Source organism: Mustela lutreola, chromosome 10, assembly GCF_030435805.1.
Source record: "Mustela lutreola isolate mMusLut2 chromosome 10, mMusLut2.pri, whole genome shotgun sequence".
NCBI lineage: Eukaryota > Metazoa > Chordata > Mammalia > Carnivora > Mustelidae > Mustela > Mustela lutreola.
The window spans coordinates 21,584,558-21,605,891 of record NC_081299.1 but is presented as its reverse complement, the minus strand read 5'-3'; the positions used below and the strand labels follow the sequence as shown (position 1 = coordinate 21,605,891).

Genomic DNA, 21,334 nt, shown 5'->3' with positions numbered 1-21,334 from the left:
AGACTGTAGGCACAGCTCCAGGCCGGTCTCGGATGCTCCTACTTTGCAGAACTACTTGGCCAGCCCTGAGTCTCCACGACTCCCTCGGGTACTTCCAACCCCCCCATCTCACTCCACAACCCCCGCAGTCTTCCGAAGCGCCACCGCGCGGGCAGCGAAGGTAGAGCACGAGCTTTTAAAAAGAGCAAGGGGCGTGGCCACACGGCGGGGCGGGGCGGAAGGCGGGGCGCAGGCGCGCGGGCGCGGGCCGATGACGTAGACGCGCTGTCGGGCTCTGAGCTGTCTGCGGGAAGCATGTGGGGCTGCGGCGCGCTGGTGGGGGCGCGAGCCGGGTCGCGGATGCCGCACGAGCTGTTCCTCGCTTGGCACCGCGGCTGGTCTGCCGCAGCCCCCTACTCCGCAACTGCCGAGCCCTCCCGGGTCCGGGCGCTGGTCTATGGGCATCACGGGGACCCAGCCAAGGTCGTCGAGTAAGACACGGCGCCGAAACGGGGCCAGGGGCCAGGGGTTACTGGAGGGGGTTAAGACGCGCTGTGAAGAAGGGGGTCTTGACCAAGGAGGGAGCGGGTGGAGCAAGAAGGCAGAGAATAACAGGACCCAAACTGAGCCCAGGGCGCTTTGGGTAGCTCAGAAAGTCGGTACTTCCAGGTGGTTGAAGGCCAGAGAGGCACAATTATGACGGTAATCGCCGCTAACTTTTTTTAATTTTTTGTGAAGTAGAAGTGACATGCAATGTTAGATTAGATTTAGGTGTACAACATGATGACTCGATATTTGTACGTATTGCGAAATGATTGCCACTGTAAGTGCAGTTAGTATCTGTCACCATACACAGCTACAGAATCCTTTTTTCTCCTGATGAGAACTTTCAAGATTTACTCTTAGAAACTCTCAAACATGCAGTACAGTATTACTAACTGTAATTGCCAAGCTGTACGTTAGGTCCCATGATTTTCTTATTTTATGACAGGAAGTTTACCGTTTGACTCCCTTCACCCATTTGGTTCCTACATAACACACACACACACACACACACACACACACCACCCCACCCCCACCCCCAGCACTAGTCTGTTCTTTGTATCTGTGAGGTTGATTTTTGTTTTAGATTACACTTGGAAGTGAGATCATTCAGTATTGGTCTTTCTCTGACTTTATTTAATGCAGCATAATGCCCTCAGCATCCATCCATGTTGTTTCAAGTGGCACGATTTCATTCTTTTTTATGGTTGAATAATACTCCATTATTTTATATATCTAAAAGGTAACATTGTTATGGACATTATTCCACTACTATACATATATATACACACACAGATAAGTATACACACACACACACATATAAATATGCCATTATACCTGTTTATACCACATTTTCTTGATCCATTTATCCCTCAATGACTTTTACTGGCTAGGTATTATATATAAGGCACATAATGGATGTATCCAAATGGATGCTCTCATTTAATCGTCCCTTTTGGGGAAGGTACTTGATTTAGCCCCGTTTCGTCAGGAAACTGAGGTGTAAGGTAAAATCACTTGCCCAAGGTCACACAGCCAATTAGTGGCAGAGTTGAAATTTAAACCCAGGTCTTACTGATTTGCTTGAGTTCCTAGGCAGTATTATTATTATTACTATTATTATTTTATTATTATTATTTTGGAGAATATTTTCTGAGTGCTTTTATGTCCACTTGAATCTTCGCTTCCCAGAAAGTAGGTGGGAGACCATTGTTTTCAGTTTGCAGAAGACAAGAAGGGACTTGTCCCAAGTGATATAGCTAATAAGTATTGAAATAGGGACAGGAACCCATAGCATCTACTCCTATCTCATGTGATTTCCTGTCTGTCACACTATATATGTGACTTTAGCCAGTCAAAGAGTTCCTCTTTTGGAGCCTTACAGACCTAAGGTCAAAGACAGACTCCACGTCTTCGTAGCTGTTTGATCTTACATGTCACTCAGCCCTCTAAGCCCTCATTAATTTTATGAATATGTTCTCCTAACATTCTGTTGTATCTTCATCTGTGATTTTTGCATGTGGTTGATAAAGAACAGCATGTAATTGTCAGCCATTATAAATCTGCACAGAAGTGACTCTAACCATTCAGAAGTGCTAGTGGGGTCACTGTAATGGAGCTAAGGCAGAAGCACTGGTCTGGGAATCAAACCTGGAGACCACTTTAAACTCGTCCTACTGAAGTTCTCTGAGCCTGTTAACCTCATCTTTAAGCATGGACACAATACAGGTACAGCTAATAGTGCTGACTAGCCGAGATCAAGCTAATGCTCTACGCCAGAAAGCGCCGACGTACTCTCCTGTTTACCACTCTCTGATTCCTAGCACATGGTTTGATTGTTTTCCAAAGGACAGGCAAACATGGAATTATTTTTATGGCTGAAATACAGGCCAGAGGGCTCTCTTCAGCAACACATATGCTAAAAGTAGAACGATACAGAGATTAGCATGGTCCCTGTTCAGAGATGACATGCAAATTCATGAGGCATTCCATATTTTTTCTTTAAAAAAAAAAATCAAGCCAGGTGTTTTGACAGCTGGAGGAGATAAGCCTCAGTTAAATTCAGGGTCATGCACTCACCCCAGCCACATCCACCATGAGAAAATATTGAGAAGACACATCAGTCAGTAACCGTCAACCTGCATGTTAATCGTAGGTAATGATCACTGTGTCGGGAAGAGCTGTCCCTGAGGACTGTGCTGTAATGAATTGGTAAAGCTCTGATGAACATGGTTTTCCAGGAGTGCACCCCAAAAGGGTATGATATGGTGCCTCCCTCCCAGGCTTCTAGTTTCTGTGACTGGTACAAGAACCACCACAAAACAAGTGCTCCAAAAAGGTTAATCGTGAATCTAATTTCTGTAAGAAGTGTATGTTTGTCTTTTTTTAATTGAGTTCTGTGGTGATGAGGATGGGACTCTTTGGAAAGGCCTAGGAAGGTTAACCAGCTGAGTCCAGTTGCCTTCTGATTCATTCCCTCTTGGAGTTCTGGAACAGGCTGGTCTGGCAGCAGATGCTACTTAGGGAAAAAAGAGAGCTCTCTTGTCTCTTTCTGTGGAACCCTAGTAATTTCCCAGAAGTTCAGACATGATACTTTCATGCCCCATTCCTCAACCTTGACTTCACACCATGGTCACCTGTGGCATTTTTACTCCATATTCCCAGATGCCTCCCCCGAGGTTATTTAGTAGGTCTAAGATGGCCCTGACTATCTGTGTTTTTTTAAAACTCCCCAAGTGATTCTGATGCCCTGAACAGGGTTGAGAACCATTGCCCTTGTGGATACAGACCGTTAGGCAGGCAGTAATTCTTCCTCTGCCCCAGAAGAGTGGCTTTCCCTTCTGACCCAGATTCACGCAACTCGACTTTTTCGTGTATGGCCTGAGGCCAGAGGCTGGTATTCTCTTCTTTGTAGTCATGTCTTTGGAGGTTTAGGGTAACCACTCTGTCACAGAAAGAATCAGGTGTCCTTTAAATACGCCAGTGACTGGGGCTGTGGGTCAGGTTACACCAGGCAGGGTCATGGAAGCACTCAGGGTCTGAGCAGAGTGTTCCCCAAACTAGCATTGTTTGTGGAGCTTGCACTGTGAACAGCAGGGAGGGAACAAGGAACAGTCTGCTTGGGGCTGAGGGATGGTCTGCTTGGGTCAGAACTCCTCAGAATGAGACTTTAAGGGATCTCTGAATGTCCTTCTCTTCATTTCTGTTGGCCCCCAAACATTCCAGCTGGTCTCTCTACTAAGACTTGTTCCCCCATTCCCTAGAGCTTTTTTCTCTTCCCCCCAAAATGAACTCCCCAACTAAGCACTTGGACCTTTTCATTTAAAGGTTTTAACTACTGATCTAAATGAAGTAGGACTGCAGGAGAAAATGATAAACTTGGGAGAATCACAAACTAGAAATTTCAGAGGTCCCCATGCCCATACCCCTTGCGCAGAGTTCTGGATTCTCTATCAGATAGTCCTGGAAACTCCAATATCCTCTTTCCTTTTGTTCCTGAATGTACCCTTTCAGAACTTTGCCATTCTCTGGGTCTCGTGGTAAACACTGGTTTTCATTTACTGTGCCTCTATTACATGTGGCAAGCATTGGGCTAAGTTCTCCACAAATATTATGGAATTTTAAAAATCACAAGATTTCAGTTTGGTCATTATTATCCCTATTTTACTGATAAGGGAACTGAGGCTTAAGAAGCTTGAAAGTCACTTGCCCAAGATCATACAACTAGGATGTACCTTCTTTAATAAAAGTCCTTGATAAAGACCTGAAGATCAGGTCATCTGATCTTCAATCATCTGAAATGTTTTTTTGAGAATGAGATGGCAAATAAAATGGGGAAGAAGATAGGTCAGAAGAGGAGGTGAAATTATAAGCCATTCAGGTGACCCAAAGTCTTTATCCTTCATAGGAAGGGCAGCCCCACCCTGGGGAAGATGGTAGGAATGTTATTCTCTGTCTGATCCCTTTTCAAGATCCTGAAACTTTCATAGAATAGCATCCTGGTCATCATGGCTTTCTCACCTACCTGCCACAAGCACAAAATGAAATGAAGCTGTGAAACCCTTGGATAAACCCATTCTGTCTTAGCCAAATGGAATTTGGGGGTGCAGGTAGTAAGGACCCAGGCTGTATGGGTTGGGAGCCCTCACTGTAGGACACTGTTTACTCTTAGGGAACTTCTTTTTACAATTGATATCAACCAAAACTCTAAGCTAGTGACTACGGTTTTGTGTTTGCTTTTTTTGTTGTTGTTTGTGTTGTTTTAATTTTTATTTTTAAGGAAATGATGGGTTGTTTTTTTTTTTTTTAAGATTTTATTGATTTCACACAGAGAGTGTGTGAGCACACAAGCAGAGGGAGCGGCAAAGGGAAAGGAATAAATAGACTCCCCACCGAGCAGGGAGCCTGATGCAGGGCTCGATCCCAGGACCCTGTATGACCTGAGCCGAAGGCAGACAGTTAACCAACTGAGCCATCCAGGCACCCTGGTGACTTGGTTTTTAAACCAGAATTACAATACTGGGGGAAAAAAAACCGGGATTTTGGTTTGGCGCTGTGTTGAGAACTGGGATTTTGTTTGTCTCCTGGAGCCCTACATTGTTGTCATTAATTGAAGGAGGAGGGAACAGAACTCATTGGTTAGTAAGTTAGCCAGGAGTTATTCTTCGAGGGCCTACGATGTGCAAGGCAGGACTGGGGGTGCAGAGGTGAATAATCTGTGGTCTTTGCCCTTAAGGAACTCACACCTGAGTCCAGGAAATGGGTGACCACCGCCCAGTGGGACAAGTGCCATATTTGTTAGATTTGTTAGACTGCTGTGGACTCCCAGAAGAGGAGTATCTAAACCCCTCAGAGTAGTCAGAATGCTTTCTCTGAAGGCATGAGGGTTAGGTTGAGTCCCCCAGAAGATCAGGTGAGCAGTATATGAGGAAAAGTATAGAAATGTTCCAAGCAGAGGCCCCGATATGTGTAAAAGCCCAGAGGGATGAGAAAACCAGTATGTCTGGTTAACAAATATTTAGCGAGTGCCTCCCATGCACTCAGTATGTGTTCCTTGAGGGAGGAGTCAGCTTCTTCAGGCTCCGGGGGGCCAGCTTGAGATCACAGGACTCAGACTCAAGCTGGACTCCACATCCTGTATACTTGCATATTACCTTCCCTCTGGACTTCACACTAGGCTCTTCACTTGAGGGCCAAAACCCTGAGGGTGATACTCTGAGGTATCATAGAGCAGACAGGAGTTTCCCCTATGTCTGAAGTATGGGAGGAGAGCCGCCCCCACCCCCGCCCCACCAGAGCAACCCCAAGTTATTATGCTTGTCTGGGCCTCCTAGCTCCTAGCCCCGTTCTCTGGTGTGGCTCCAGGCCCTTCCCACTCTCCAGAGAGGGTAAGGGAAAGCAAAGGTGCCGAGAGGTTAATCTATGGGTCAGGATTTGTCACTGGGCACCCACCTGCAAGGGCACTGGCATGGGTCCACTCTGCCACTCATTGTGGGAGTGAGGAAATCACTCCAGTCTATAGTCTTTTCATTTACTCTTTGAGAAAATGAAGGAGTTGACCAAGGTCAGCAGTGGTAAAGATGGGCACACATGCTGTCACTCCCCATCCCATCTTCTGTGCCAATGAAACTGTCAAGCTCCGTTTTCTATATAACTCAAAACCTGTATTCCTCTTTACCCCATTCTCCCCAAGCGACACTTTCTCCTGCCAAGACACGGTGAGGCCTTGACATCCTTCTCTACATAATCCTGCAGCCATGGGAATGGATAGGAGACTGAATGCTCTTTGGTCCAGCTGTTGTCTGGCTCTGACAGCTGTGAAACTAAGTAGACATTGGACTGCCTGCTCGCCAGTGATGGTTCTAGCAAGTTCCAAGTAGCAGTGCTGCAACTAGAAATCAGGGGTCCTGGGTACAAAATTTCACTAGGGGCCCCTTTTGCTCCTGGTTGGTATCGTAATTAGCAGCCCGCCAGGTGGAGATGCATGGTTGTCTTTGTAACCATCAAAGAGACAAAAGCAGCTGCAGACAGGGACTTAGTCCCCCTGCTGTGGCCCAGTCTTGTTCTTTGGATCAACAAGGTTAGGTCTCAGCAAACGAAGCAGCAGACTCTGCAGCTCCCTTCAGGCAAGTTTCCTGCTGTCAGCAGCTTCAGATATTATAGGGCTTACAAGCTTACTGGTAATCTTAATTGAGAGAAAGTAGAGGATTGAAAAGGTAGAGAGAGGGTTTTTTTGCCAACCCTGTGTAGAAACTTCCAGAAGTTCCTCTAAGTCTCTAATTCCTTTCCATTCAAAATGGTTATATTGACGTGCCAGCAGTCCTGAAAGAGGAGAGGGCAAGATCACTTTGAGGCAGGGGAGGCAAGTGGGGGTGCCTAGCACACCAGAAGAGGCACTGGGAGGCAAGGGGGGTTGCCTAGCACACCATGAGACATGGAGTGTTTGAGCTTGGCTTGGGGAAAGGAACTTTTCCAGAGCGCCCAGCACTCCTTTAGAACCCCACCTACTAATGTGGCCAACCACCCCTGCTGAGCTGTTAGAAAGCTGCGAGCCAAAGAGCTTCATTCTTTCACAATTCCCAGTGTGCCCTGCTTATTAATTATTAATCATATCTCCGGACAACGGATCCAGCACAGCAAGCATTTCACCAAACCACAGAAGGCAGGTTGTTCATGACCATGGGGATTGCAGACAGACTGGAGAGAGCCACGTAAGATGGAGGTTACCTTCACCCAGCGCCCTATGGTGGATGTACATTCTTGGCTATCTTTAATGAGCAGGATGAGAAGTCTCTGTGGCCCATGTACAGTCTCTCCCTGCCTCTTCTTCCTGCACAAAATGAAACTGATCAGTTTGAGATGATTGAGTGGAAGATGCAAGATAAGTACAAATGGTGGCTAATTAAATGCAGAAGGCGGGAAAGAGATCTTCGCAGAGCTGGCCAGTGCCTGCCTTACACAGCAAATAGAATTGAGCCAGTCCCCAGAGTACTGGCCTCTTTTTCCCCCATCTCAAAAGGCTCTTTCTTCTGCCCCCTTTTGTCTCCCTTGTAGTTCATATGGCATCACAGGTGTACAGCCTTGGCCTCAAAGGAGCCATTGTGATCTTATCCAGTCTGGGATCTGTTGAGTGAAGACAGTGGCATCCCTCCGAGTTGCCTGGCGCCATTACACACACAGGGGAAGGCCGTGAACCGTCCCGGGGAAGTGACTTGAGATCTAGCCAGACTATGTTTGGGTGCCTCATTTGCACTCCAGAACAGAGCCACCGGTTCCTTTGGTGAGTTTTAAAAAAAAAAACAAGGAAGAAATTGCTATCATTACACCAGAGGTCCAACTCCTGGAATTCAGACTTGGCCCCCGTTTTCCTTCCTGTCTCGGCAGAATGGTATCCTTGACGACGCCGTTAGAACTATGTGCGGGAACAGCCGTGTCTGTGGTGGTAATGGCATTCCACGGGGCAGGCTGGGGCTGGTCTCCCTGGTGAGATGCAGCTGGACCAACACACCTCCCGCCAGGCAAGCAGCATGTGTTAGGGCTGCCCCTGCCCTTGCCCACCTGTGTTTGCAGCTTCAGCTTTCTGTCTCCTAGACCCTCGTCCCTGCCCTTTCACCTTCCCTCCCACCGCTGTGAATTTCAGCCAGCACAGAGCAGCGAGGCTACCCAAAGGACAAAGAGGAGAACTGGGAGCAGGTCGTAGCCCAGTGTGGCACTTCTCAAACTGCTGTCTGGGGCAGGCGTGTGTTCGCTGTGCCCCGAATACAGTGTTCCCAGCTGAGTTAACTCTGGAAGCTCTGGATTACACAGAGTCACGTGGGCTTTTTCCCTGGGTGCCTTCTCGCAGCCTTTGTGACTCCAATGCACAGTCTGAATCTTAAAGAGGGCGATCAGTAGGCCGCATTTCTCAAACGTATTTTACTCCGGACAAATACCTAATATTATCTCTCGGGATGGGAATGGCACAAAAATGGTGTAAAGGAGGCCAGCTTACTGTCCAGCAGTCTGAGCTTCAGAGTCAAGCTTAAGATCAAGTTTTGCCACTTCACAGTCTTACGTTAGGCAAACTACTTCTCTGAGCTTCAGTTTCCTATCTGTAAATTGGGCTGATAACACCCTCCTGATAGGTGTTTTGAGGACTAAAAAGCATCACGCTTGTAAAACGTTAAGCGCGATGTCTGGAGCTCAGTAAACTGTCAACATTCGTTGTTGAATCGTTCAGCCAGATCATGCAAAGGAAGGTGATCTGCCAGCCCGGACTCCAGCTACACACAGCTGACTCACAGCTCTGTATGTCTAGCCTGGAGCGCCCTCTGCACCATACAGTACTGCAGGGTGCCTGCTTCAAGCTCCAAATATAACACCTTCCTCCCCATTCCAAACCACTGTTCCTTCCTCCCTGTGTCAACATCCAGTTGCCCACACCAGAAGCCTGGGAGCCATCAAAGACTTCGCCTCCCCCCACAGAGAGTTGGTCACTGAGTGACATCAATGGCATTTCTTGTTCAAGAGATTCCAGGTTATAAAAACCCCTTCCTTCCCATGGCTCCTGTCCAGACTGTACCTACTGCCTGGCCAGTTACCAAGTCAGATTCTCATTCTCTCTAGCAAGAAAGCATGCTTCCTCCCTCAGTCCACCCAATAAATTGCTTCTCCTTCCGGGCCCAACTAAGGTACCATTCTTCCAAAGCCCAGTTGCTAATTCTGCATTTTCTCCCTGAAGCCGCTTAAACCCTGGCCTTCAGATAGCACCCTCAGGCCTGCCTGTAAGGGTTCCTCTCACAGTGACCATGTCAAGCCGCTGGGCAGATTTTTTTGTTTTATCTTTAAACCTCTTGGCACAGTACCTGACATTGAGTAGGACTGGCAGTAAATATTCGTTGAGTTAAATTTACTTGAGTTTTTACCAAAAGGTACTGTCTTCCTTTCAGTGATTCAGTGATTGTTTTCAAAGGGATAGAAAGCTAATTGTTCCAAAGCATTCCTTGACTATTTTGCCACCAATAACACCCACCATCTCGTTAGCATCTACTGTGTATCAGGTCCTCTAGCAAATGCTTTATTTACATTAACTTAATTCTGTCAGCTGGGTTCTAGTGGTCTCCCCATTTCACAAATGAGTATTTTGAGGTTTATCTATTTGGTAAATGGCCAAGACAGGATTCAAACCCATGCTTCTCCCTTCATCTGTGATCTGAGATCCACAATATTCCCATCTTGACCATGGTCATCTAGATTTTTAAAGTGTGATTTACTGCAAACCTGATCTGCACTTGCCTGTGAGGAAAAGAGCCATGGGTTTTACTTAGAACAAACTCTCTTAAAGACAATCTCCATTTTTATTTGTACCCATACTTCAGAGTTCTTTTCCTAAACAGCCGAGAACCAGGAAGAGCCAAGAAGAAGCCTCAATAGTAAATCCCTATGGCTCAAGCCTCTCCCCTGATTCCCTAAAACTGGCTGGCACTTTTATGCCACTTTCTCTCAGGGAGAAGAATTGGGTAATTTCATTAGGAAGCATTCTTGAGCACTTCTTTGTCCCAGACACTGTGCTAAACACTGAGTTAAGACTAAGAGTTCTCTGCCTTCAGGGAGCTCATAGCCCAGTGGGGAGACAATACACGTGCACATACTGACTATAAAACTAGGGGGTAGGTAAAAAGAGACCTGAACTGAGTCCGGAAGACCCAGATCCAAATCCAAATTGGAATCTGCAACTCCAAAATCTAGAAAGTTCTACAGACTGACAGTTCTGCTTTGATTTCTTTCGTTTCACATCTCATTTGGAGGGAAAGCCTGATCTATAGTGAAGTTTTTGTATGGTCATTATTCATCCCACTTAGTGTGAATATTCATACATTGTGCTGCCGAAACAATGTGTCTGATCACAGAGTGCTGCCCGAACCCCCACAGGAAGTTGTAGATATTATGTGGTTCTGAACTTTGTTGTACCTCTCACCTTCAGAATTTTGGGAAAGGAATGTGAACTAAGGCCTGTTGTGATCAACTGAAAGAAACATGAAAAAAGACTCCATAAACTAAACAACAAAAACTCAACATAAGTTGGTCTTAAATAGTATAGTCACCCCTTCTGAGTAACGAGAGCACTAAAGATGGAGCAAGTAGTTTTTTTCAGAACCAAGAGGGTCAGAAGATGTCTTAAAAGGTGAATTGGATTTCTCACTTCGTGGAGAAGCCGTGGAAAAGAAATTCTAGGCTGAGGAAACAGCATGTAGAAAATGTGCAGAAAGAAAAGTCTTTAAGTAGCTTGAGCACATGGACTGTGTAGGCCTGTAGAAAAATTGATTCTTTGTCAAAATGTCAGAGAAAAGCAGTACAGATAATAGAAAGGGGCAGCTAGTCTACAATCCATTTGATCTAGGCAAGATTATTCTTTAAAATGCAGACTTACGGGCGCCTGGGTGGCTCAGTGGGTTAAGCCGCTGCCTTCGGCTCAGGTCATGATCTCAGGGTCCTGGGATCGAGGCCCGCATCAGGCTCTCTGCTCAGCAGGGAGCCTGCTTCCCTCTCTCTCTCTCTGCCTGCCTCTCCATCTACTTGTGATTTCTCTCTGTCAAATAAATAAATAAAATCTTTAAAAATAAAAAAATAAAAATAAAATGCAGACTTACACATGCGTTCACAAAGTGACCTCGCTGTCGGGCTGATGGCTCCCTGCCCCACCTGTGGGGAGACTGGGGGGCTGCTAACCCCTCCCCAGCTCCCCAGGCAGGTCCAGCGAGGATCACGCCCGCACACCACTCCAGGCTGGTGCTCAGCTTGCCACCCTCTGCTTAGTCCGCTTAGCCCCTTGCCAGCTGGCTTCTCTGGGATCAAACTGGCAGGTTCAAATCAGACCAGCCACTTACTACTCCTGGTGGCCTTCAACAAGTTATTTACCTCTTTTGTGCTTTTGTTGCTCAGCCATAAAATCAGAACAATGGCAGAAAGCTGGCATGGAAGGCACTTCAGCAGAGTGCCTCAGTGGTAAGCACTCAAACAGTAGTTATTATGGTTATTGGTATTACAAGGAATCCCTTCCTCCAGCTGTGTGTAAATACATGTATTCCTTAATAGCTACCTAAACAAGAAGGGCCCTTTCTTTATTCTGTCTGTCTTGGTCATATCTCCTTCCAAGTTAACTTTCTGTACAGAGTGTCTCTATTTCAGTTTTTCACAGCTGTTTCTCAGGCGTGGTGAGGCATGGCCTCCCTTACTTTGGTCATGATCAGGACAGGAATTCCCAGACTGGGGCTCTGAGGGCCCCAGAGATTCTTGGAGGCAGTCAGGGGAACGCCCAGACTAACTTCAGGATGCTCATGCAGGGCACGGTAAATCAGAGTGCCGACTAGGAAAGCAGGGAAGCCCTGCCACTGACCAGTTAGTGATCTTACCCTGTGCCAGTTTCATAATCTTGAGGAGCCTCTGTTTCCTACTTGACAGAATGGCAATATCAGTACTCTCCTCACAAGAGAGTTACAGCTTAGATCAGAGCATGTATTTAAAGCGCCTTAGCACAAGACCAATACCCCGTAAACACCTGTCACCATTGTTACCTCTGTTAGTACAAGACATTTCTTGAAAATCACACTTCTACCCCAAATGGAGCCTCAGGTATAATTAAAAAGTCAGATTTCTGCCGGAAGTGCTTAGAATTACATCTGCTGTAGTTCACTGACACTGTGGCCTGATGCTAGAACCTCTGTGTGGCACATATATATGTGTGTGTGTGCGCGCCTTTGGTAACAAAATCAGGAGAATTATTACTAAACAAGTACATTTGGGCACAGGGAAATACTGCACACATGAAGTCTTGATGTGGAGAAAGAAAAAGAGTGTCTGGTAATTAAAAAGTCACGAGGACCACTGGTCTAAGATACCAATCAGTACTTTCTGTTTGAAAGGTCTCCTTTTATTAAAAAAAAAAAACACATGGACTTTGTCACCAGGGCTCCCTCAAAAGCCCTTCAGCTGGTTTAACCCATTAACCAAAGTTCTAGTGCATGAAGACGTGGGTCCCACAGTGTCTAGGTCCCACTATGAGCAGAGCCTTACCACATAGAAATCCCATCTGAAATGGGAGAGGCTCTTGGCAGTGAGCAGTCCAAAATACCACCTCCGCTTGCCATTTTACAAATGGAGAAAGAGGCCTAGAACTGGGAAGAAACTTGCCTGGGGCAACACAGCCATCATGTGGTAAGGCTGGCTTCACGCCTAAGACTCAGCAGTCCACCTGGCATCTCTTCTGACAGACCAGCATTCTCACCCAGAAGGGGCAGCAAATCAGAGTCACCTAGGGAGTTCTGAACTACGTAGGGCATCTCTTTCCCTCACCTGTTCCATAACTAACAGATAGGTAAATAAAATAAAAAAGTGGAAAACAAATGCTAGCCCAGGGTGTCCCAGTTATGTCACCATAACTGGGACGTAAAAATTACTTGGGCTGCCCTGTATCTTGAGATTCTGGTTCAGTAGGTCAGAGCTGGGGCCTGAGCATCTGCATTAGTAAACACAGCAGGTGACTGTGATAAGCAAATTTTGGAAAACACAAGGCGAATCCAGGCCAGCAGAAGGTTTACTACTTTCCGTGTTCGAGGGGGCAGGGGAATGGCAAGGGCACTAGAGATTTTCCACACACAGTTAATGAGAGAGTTGCCCTATAGCCTGTGCTAGTGCCCTACAGCACCTTTCTCTCTTCTAACAACCCTGATTCCTGGGCACACGATGGCAGCTCAAAAATGTTGCTGCCTGACCTACTTTGGGGAGATGATTTGAGGAAAAGATGCCCTGTCTAGGCTGGGTGACACTAACATCTCTCTTTGGCTTTGTGCTTAGGCTGAAGAACCTGGAGCTAGCTGCTGTGGGCGGATCAGACGTCCATGTGAAGATGCTGGCAGCCCCTATCAATCCATCTGACATAAATATGATCCAAGGTAACCTTGGTTTCTGTGGCTTATGTTAATTGGCTCTTTTGCTTAGCCGCCACCTCATTTTCATCCTTCCTCAGGTGTGGGTGTGAAATCCCTGTGATTAGCAGCAGCTGCTCTCCAGATGAGCCATCTGCAGACTACCAGCCCTCTCTGGCCTCCCCTCTCTGGAATGTGAGGCTTTTCGAGAGTCAGAAAGATTTCAGTGGGGAGTAAACCAACCACTGTGAGTGCCTGCGATACACTGGGCTCGTTTCACACATTATCTAATCCCCATAATCACCATGAACGCTAAAAAAAATATTATCCCCTTTACAGAGGAAGAAGCTAAGGTTCAGAGAGTCTGGTTAGTTACACAGCAGGTCAAAGGCAGAGCCCAGATCAGGCTTAGATCCGACTCCAAAGTTCATGCTCTTTCACTGCCCAGACCTCACAGGGTGGCCCTCTGTGCTCTTCTCCCTTAGGAAATTATGGCCTCCTTCCCAAGCTCCCTGCCGTTGGAGGGAATGAAGGCGTTGGACAGGTGGTAGCAGTGGGCAGCAGTTTGACTGGGGTGAAGCCAGGAGACTGGGTGATTCCAGCCAATGCCGGTTTGGGTGAGTTTCTCCAGGTGTCTGCAGCCTCTCTTTGTTCCAGATTGTCTTTCACCCACACTGGAAATGTTTGCTCATTGGCTCAGTGTGACTAAGCAATGCAGAGTTTATTATTGAGCTCATATACCCACCACCAGATGCAGTGCGAGCTGAACAGGAGAGCGGAAATTGTGTTTCTTCCACTCTGGAGGTAGTGGACCTGCTCTCTCATCTCTTTGGGCTCTGAATTCCTATATCCCTAAATCCCTGCTGTAAGACACAGTGGGAAATCCAAATAAGACAGCCCCTGCCCTCCAGAAGGTTAAAATCTAATTGGAGAAATCTCCAAACTAGTAACCTCAATAAAGGGTGTATCACAAGTTCACAGGAAGCAGAGGGCACTTCTGGCTCCTCTGTGGGTGAATGGAGATGTGAGAGAGAAAGAGAGAGTCTTAAAGAAGGATGAGGGCTCTGTGGAGGAGGCTTCTTTGGAATGCACCTTTGATAGATGGATTGTTAGATGGAGATGAGCCAGAAATCATTGCATTTGGAGGAAACGAAATGAGCAAAGACACAAAGGTGAGTGTGGGAAATGATGAGAAATCCAGTGTAGCCTCAGCAGAGGATCTGCACATGAGAAGATGCTTAAATGATGGTTACAAAGGTAGTGGGGCCACATGAGGGAGCCCTGCAGAAGCCAAGCAAAGGAGTTAGGGTTCTCTTTGATATGTAGTAAGGAGTCATTGGTGAGTTTTGTTCTTTAGTGCTTTAGTTGTTGAGGCACAAACGTTATACAGAGTATCCTGACAGCAACCACGAGAGGGAAGCAGGGAAGACGATATCCACCCTTTTGGACATCTAAAGGACTGAAACTCAAACTGAAACAGCAAACTGAAAGAGAGCCCACCAAAAATCTTGTCACCGCTGCTTTTCATGCTACACTACAGTATTAGGATTCTTTGGGCTATCACTTAGAGAGTTGACATAAACTTGATTTATATAAAAAGAAGAAGTTAGAAAAAAGAAGAAGTTATTTGGTTCTTGGAACTGGGAAGAACAAGAGATGGAAGGCTTCAGGGACCGCTGGATCCAGGAACCCCAGTGCTACAGAGCCCATTCTCTTGTTCTCACTAAGTTCTCAGATGGAATCTGCCCCACACAATGATGTAATAACATCAATGAATAGTAATCGTCCACTCCCTTTGCACCAGGCACTGTTCTAAACACTTTGTATATATCACTCAACTATTCCCACAACAGAAGGTACATATGAGACAAATATAAGATATTAAGCAACTTGCACAAGCTCACCCAGCCATTAAGTGATGGAGCTGAGATTCAAACTGACCTTTCATAGGTGGCCACCAGCATCCAAGGTTTGCTTCATCCTAAGAACAAACAAATGAACACAGTCTGTCCAGCACGGCCATATCCATCTGCTAGCAGGACTCTGACCGGCCCTGCCTGGTCCTTGCTCATTCATGAGCCTTGTCATATCTAGCACTGTCATGGCAAGCATCTTTACTGCAAGCATTTTCATGCATAATGAATTGGCCATCAGGCAACTTTGCTATAAAAGATAAAATCATGAAAAATAAAAGTGGAACATTCAATTAAAAAGGACATCATGAAACATGAAAAATGAACAAAATTAAAAAGACTTTATTGCAAAGTATAAAATGTTAGAGTACATTCAAAATGTTTAGTGTAGTTGCATAGCAATACTGCACAAATACTGATTTTATTTCGTGATCTACAGAATGTTCCTAAGCGCTTGTCTTCAAAGTCTTTTATTCCTAGTATGCAATTTTTTGTGCTTGTTGATTCATCTCCTGAATTGGTATCATGCTTTTTTAAATTTTTATTTATTAATTTTTTTTTTTGCTAAAATTTTTTCCTTGATTAAGAGAACTATCAGTTTCCAAAATACTAGGATGCACATTTGTAGCTGCCTTTGTATTGTGTTGTGAAAGCCTTTTGCACTGTTGTCTGCTTTTGGCATATTGTCACATTTCTATTGATAGACTTTCCAAGGCTCTCTGGGAAATGTGGGCTCAAAACTCTTGTGCTACTGTATAGACCATTATGAGGGCTAAGGTTTAAACAGTACAAAACAGAAGGACTGTGTCAATGGAGAGATGAAACCAGACTGTCAACTAGTAGATGAAACCAACAAACTGTCAAACCAAACAGTCAGCCAGTTATTTTATTTAACTTTTTATGAGAAAATTGCCTGATGGCTAATGAATTATATGGCAAAAAAGCTTGTGGTAAAGATCCTTTGGCCTAAAACCACCAGGGGTGTGGGGTTGGGCCACTCCCAACTGCCGTAGCTGAGTCTCTTCCCCACCCCTGTCGTTCAGGGGATGGAGCCTCAGAGGTTAAGAAGGAACAGTTCTAGAAAGAAAAAGGCACCAGGCAGGAAAGAAAAAAAAAAAAACAGTAAAAGCAGTCTACCAGAAGCTCTTTTCTTCTCTGAGATCAGAAAAGCTGCCAAGAAGGGCACCTGGGTGGCTCAGTCACTTAAGCATCCAACTCTTGATTTCAGCTCAGGTCATGATCTCAGGGTGGTGAGGCGGGGCCCTGTGTTGGGCTTCGTGCTGGGTGTGGAGCCTGCTTGGGATTCTCTCTCTCCCTTTGCCCCTCCCCCGCAGAAGAAAAGAAGAGCTGCCAAGAATGGCTCCACTCTCTCCTGCAGCCCCACCTGGCAGTGAAAGAACCTGGCCATCTGAGCAGAGAGCTGCAGGATTCTCTGTATCAAGAGGAAGTGGTGCTTTGTGCCAGCCCCTGTCAGACACAGTCTCTGCCCTCAAAGTGTTCTGGGCTGAGGCTGGGGAATCCAGGAACAGAAAAACAAACCTTAATACAATACAATGTAATAAACACTGTAAAGAGAGGGTGGGCCCAAAGGCAGGAGTCCCCCCCCCCCCCCCATCTTGGGAAGCTTGAGGAGAAGCTGTGCAAAGAAGTGCTGTTGAACTCAGTCTGGGAAGACGGAGTAGAAGCACAGCCCGTGGGCTAGGTGAGGAAGGGCTTCCAGGCAGGGAGGGCAGCATGTGCAAAGGTGCGGCGGTTGGTCGGAGAAGGCATGGCACTGTCAGAACTGCAGGGATGTGGCTGGGTCCTTGCTCGCCTGACGGAGACAACAGATGAGGTCGTAGAGTTAGGCTGGGCTCCAGTCATGGAGGCTCACAAGACCCAGAGGAAGAGTTCAGAAGCGTGAGTGACCAGACGTGGGCAGTGCAGAGAATGCTCTGGAAAGGCAGAGGGTGGAGGCAGGAAGCCAGTAAGGAGGTGGCTACACGGTTCAGGCTTTACCTGAGAAGGGTCTGAACAAAGCAATGCCATAGGACCTGAGAAGACAGGTCAACTAGATTTGGAGAGAAGAATGAGGGGTGTCTGCCAGGGTGCGGGTCATCGCACAGGTGGCAGAGACAGGTATCAGCCAGAACTCCTCCCACCAGGTGCGGGTCAAAGAGCATGAGGATTTTATAATGGCCGGGACTATAATCAACTTCATTTAGTCGGCAAGCATTTCGTGAGCCTCTGCTGCGTGCAGGGCTCTGGCAGACGGCAGTGAACAGATGTGGTCTTCCTTCTGGTGAAGGCTGCAGTTTAGTAAAATTGACATTCATTGAACAGCGCAGTCCTCAACTGGCCAAACCTTGGCCATCCTTCCTGATAGGCACTGAGATATGCCCATAGCCAGTGTTTCCCCAAACACAGGCAGTCCCCAGGGACACCAGGCCAGAGAACGTGCGGACTGACGTCCTCATTGGAAATGCTCAAAGCCCTCCCGGGGCAGCATTGGGGCAGGAGCAGGAGCAGCGGCCTGGGAATCTTGTTCCACCCCCGTGGGTGACCTTGTTGAAGCCACAGCTACTTTGAGCCTCAAGTGTCCTCATCTCTACAATGCAGCTAACAGTCGTGGCATCTCCCAACTCACTCGTGCAGCTCAACTGAGGGAAGACACACAACAATTTTGACAAATTTCTGTACGCATTAGATCAGGGTCAGCAAACTTTTTTTTAAAGGGCCAGTTGTACATATTATAGGGTTTGCAGGCCACACCGCCTCTACTCAGCTTTACCTTTGTAAACAGCCACGTACAGTACCTAAGAAGTGAGCATGACTGTGTTCCGATAAAACTTGGTTTACAAAAACCAGTGGTGAACCAGGTTTGGCCCATGGTGGCGGTTTGCCAACCCCTGCATTAGGTGGTAGAGATAGTTAAGGGCCAGTTGCACAGGACTGAGGAACGGGAGTCCTGAGAACTAGGACATGGGACTTAGGATCAGAAGGAAACCAAGGGAACTTCCACATCTATGTACTCGGCACAGCAATCATCTGTACAAATGTCATTGCATTTAATCTTCACACTATGACATGAGTGTCAAAAAAGATGCAGTGGATAATTCTAAGTCACACAAATCATGAATGGCAGAGCTAGAATTTTAAAACCGGTCCCCCACTCCAGGGTCTAAGGGTTTCATGGCTCCATCAGGGAAGTGCCTGCCTTCGCTCAGGTCATGATCCCACTGGGATCAGGCCCCGCATCAGGCTCCTTGCTGTGGGGAACCTGCTTCTCCCTTGGCCCCTTCCCACCATTCGTGTGCTCTATCAAATGAATAAAATCTTTTAAAAAATAAATAAATAAAACCCTAAAAGCCTGTGGGGCTGACCGTGGGCGCTGCCCCCCTCCCACCCAGGTTCTCTTGAGAAGAGGATTAAGGACGGCCAAGCCCCAGAAATTCGTGTCAAAGGGTGGATTTCCATTGTGGAGCCATCAAGAGGAATTAGAAAACATCCCTGATTTCATGCACAGAAGGCCCTACAGTAAGCATCTGGTGCAGAGTAGATACAGTACATGTTGGCTAAGAGGAATGGGGGCCATGGTTATGAAGATGGCAATGGAGATTTGAGAACCAGGCTGGGTGGAGCCCAGAGAATGCCCAGGTACCTCCTAGATTCCAAAGGAACCCTTCCCTTTTCCAGTGTCTTGTCCCCTCAGCCACAGATGTACTGTGACATCGCCCTTAACAAAGTGTGTTCCTGCCTCCTGTCTCCGTACCTGGTCCCTGAAGCCTCCATTGTTTCCCTCCTCCTACAGCACAATGACTAGTCACCTCCACTGTCCCCCTCTCCACACCTGACCCTGTGGCGCCAGGGCACTATTCCAATCCCAGCAACTGGGTGGGTTCACACCCTCCAGAGCTTTGGAGGTGTAGGCCAAGGACCTCTGAGACCCACAGAGCAGACACTGAGCCAACAAGGCTCCAAGGAGTTTCTCTTCGATGATTTAGTGAGTGTGTGGTGGAGCCAAGGCTTGAATCTGTGTCTGTCTGACTGTAAGTCTGTCCTCTTCACCTCTGCTTTGTGCAGGATCCCACCCGCGTGGGTGAGCATCTGTCAGACGGTAGGTTGTAACCCCTTAGCAAAGTCGATGTAGGGGGTTGCCAACAGCACTTTTTTTTTTTTTTTTCTAAAATCAGTCAGAATAGTATCATATATCAAACACAGTAGGATAAATACCATTCTGTGAAACTTTGGTTTCTGTTATATGTATGTATACCTGTTTATTATATGCGAATGTACTGAGTGACACTGTAACTCATGGTTACTCCAAGTCAGGATCGTGAAAGTCTGGGTGACCGTTCCTCTAGCCCAAGCCACTTCAGCCAAGGCCCAAGCCTGTTTTCCCATCACCCTCTGCCCTGCAGAGTATATCCTCCCAGGTCCATCTTCTGTCTGTCCTGCCCCAGAGCCTCTGCATATGCTTTTTCCTTTCCCTAGAATGTTCTGGATGTACTCTTTGAATGGCTGGTATCTGGATCCTTTAACTGTTAGCCTGCACCTCCTCAGAAAAGCTGTCCCTGATCCCCATCTCAAATAATTCTCCCCAGTGTTACCTTCTGCCTCTATAATTCGTAGTTACTATATCTGCTTGTCTGGTTTTGTATGTTCTCCGCTGTACTAAAACTCTGTGGAAGGCCGGAATGTGTCTGTGCTGTTCAAGCACCTGGCTCACAGTAGGTCCACACTAAGTATCCACAGGTGGAAGGGGCAGCCCAGATTGGCCAGGCGACTTTGGGCAAGTCACTTTCTCAGTTTCTCGCCCTGTTGAATGAGGAGGTTAAATGTGATGCTCTCGGGGCCTCCTCAACACTGATGTTTTATGATTCTTTTGTCTGCAACTGGAATGTGGGTTGGAGGTTAAAGATACATTTGTCATTTCCTTTCAGTCATTTGATTTGTGCAGCAGCCCTTGCGGGAGGCCGGTCAGGCTCTTCTTGCCAGTGTCATTTACATATTAAGGTAAACAAAACTCAGAGACCTAGGAATTTGCTCAACTAGCAGATCAGCAAAACCAGGTCCCAAACCCAGGCCTTTGACTTCTACTTCCATGCTTTTTTCCATAATACCACCCAAGTCAGCCTGCCCTCAATGAGGAGAAGGAGGACTGAGTAGGAAAAAGGGGGCTTCACAGCTTCCCTTGCCCATGTCATGCTGTTTCTCAGAGTCCAGGAGTTTCAGATCTTTAGCCACCTGCTGGGTGACATGAGCTACATTGAGGTAATTAATGTGAGAATAACAGAATCTACCTTATATAACTATCCTGAGGACTCACAGAGATCCAAAGGACTTCAAGATTTTTTTTCTTTTTTTTTGACACACACAGAGATCACAAGTAGGCAGAGAGAGAGGGGGAAGCAGGCTCCCCACCCAGCAGAGAGCCCAATGTGGGGCTCGATCCCAGGACGCTGGGATCATGACCTGAGCCGAAGGCAGAGGCTTTAACCGACTGAGCCACCCAGGTGCCCCTAGATCTTCTTTATTCTCGAAGTAGTACTTGAAGGCTGATGTCTTAGGTGCCCATTTACTGAGGAGGGTGACTTGGGGTCCGGTGTGGAGAGGGGTCCTGTCTCACTACCCTGGACTCACCCCCTGACTCAGGAACCTGGCGGACGGAGGCTGTGTTCAGTGAGGAAGCAGTGATCAGCATTCCAAGTGACCTCCCTCTTCAGAGTGCCGCCACCCTGAGTGTCAATCCCTGCACGGCCTACAGGATGTTGATGGACTTCGAGCAGCTGCAGCCAGGTAGGAACCCACAGGAGCTGGGAGCAGGCCGGGATCCCAGCCTGGGATGGAACCCAAATTCTGACCCCGAGACCATGGGAACTTACCAGTAAGGTTCTGAGAGGAAGATGGGCCCCTACCCAGGCTGAGTGCATGATTGTTGCTTTTGCTTTGTTAGCTTGGATCCTAGAAAACATGCTGAAACTTCATGAGGAGAACACTCCAGATAACCGCTGAAGG

General features: G+C 47.0%; 1 protein-coding gene and 1 non-coding gene across 4 annotated transcripts in view; both read left to right on the top strand.

The window, feature by feature from the left end:
* The first annotated feature begins 248 nt into the window (after window positions 1-248).
* Window positions 249-21,334, top strand: part of MECR (mitochondrial trans-2-enoyl-CoA reductase) — a 30,864-nt gene continuing 9,778 nt past the window's right edge. The window contains exons 1-5 of one of the 3 annotated variants that reach the window (XM_059138309.1): window positions 249-470; window positions 7,576-7,801; window positions 13,354-13,451; window positions 13,910-14,041; window positions 20,972-21,115. In XM_059138309.1, the coding sequence (XP_058994292.1) occupies window positions 7,752-7,801; window positions 13,354-13,451; window positions 13,910-14,041; window positions 20,972-21,115 (424 nt within the window). In that variant the 5' untranslated portion in view covers window positions 249-470; window positions 7,576-7,751. The remainder of the gene's footprint in view (window positions 471-7,575; window positions 7,802-13,353; window positions 13,452-13,909; window positions 14,042-20,971; window positions 21,116-21,334) is intronic. The other 2 variants (XM_059138311.1, XM_059138308.1) reach the window with 2 other exon arrangements.
* On the top strand, window positions 2,417-2,520 carry LOC131810647 (U6 spliceosomal RNA). Its single transcript, XR_009345646.1, has one exon. It is a non-coding gene; the product is annotated as a U6 spliceosomal RNA (small nuclear RNA).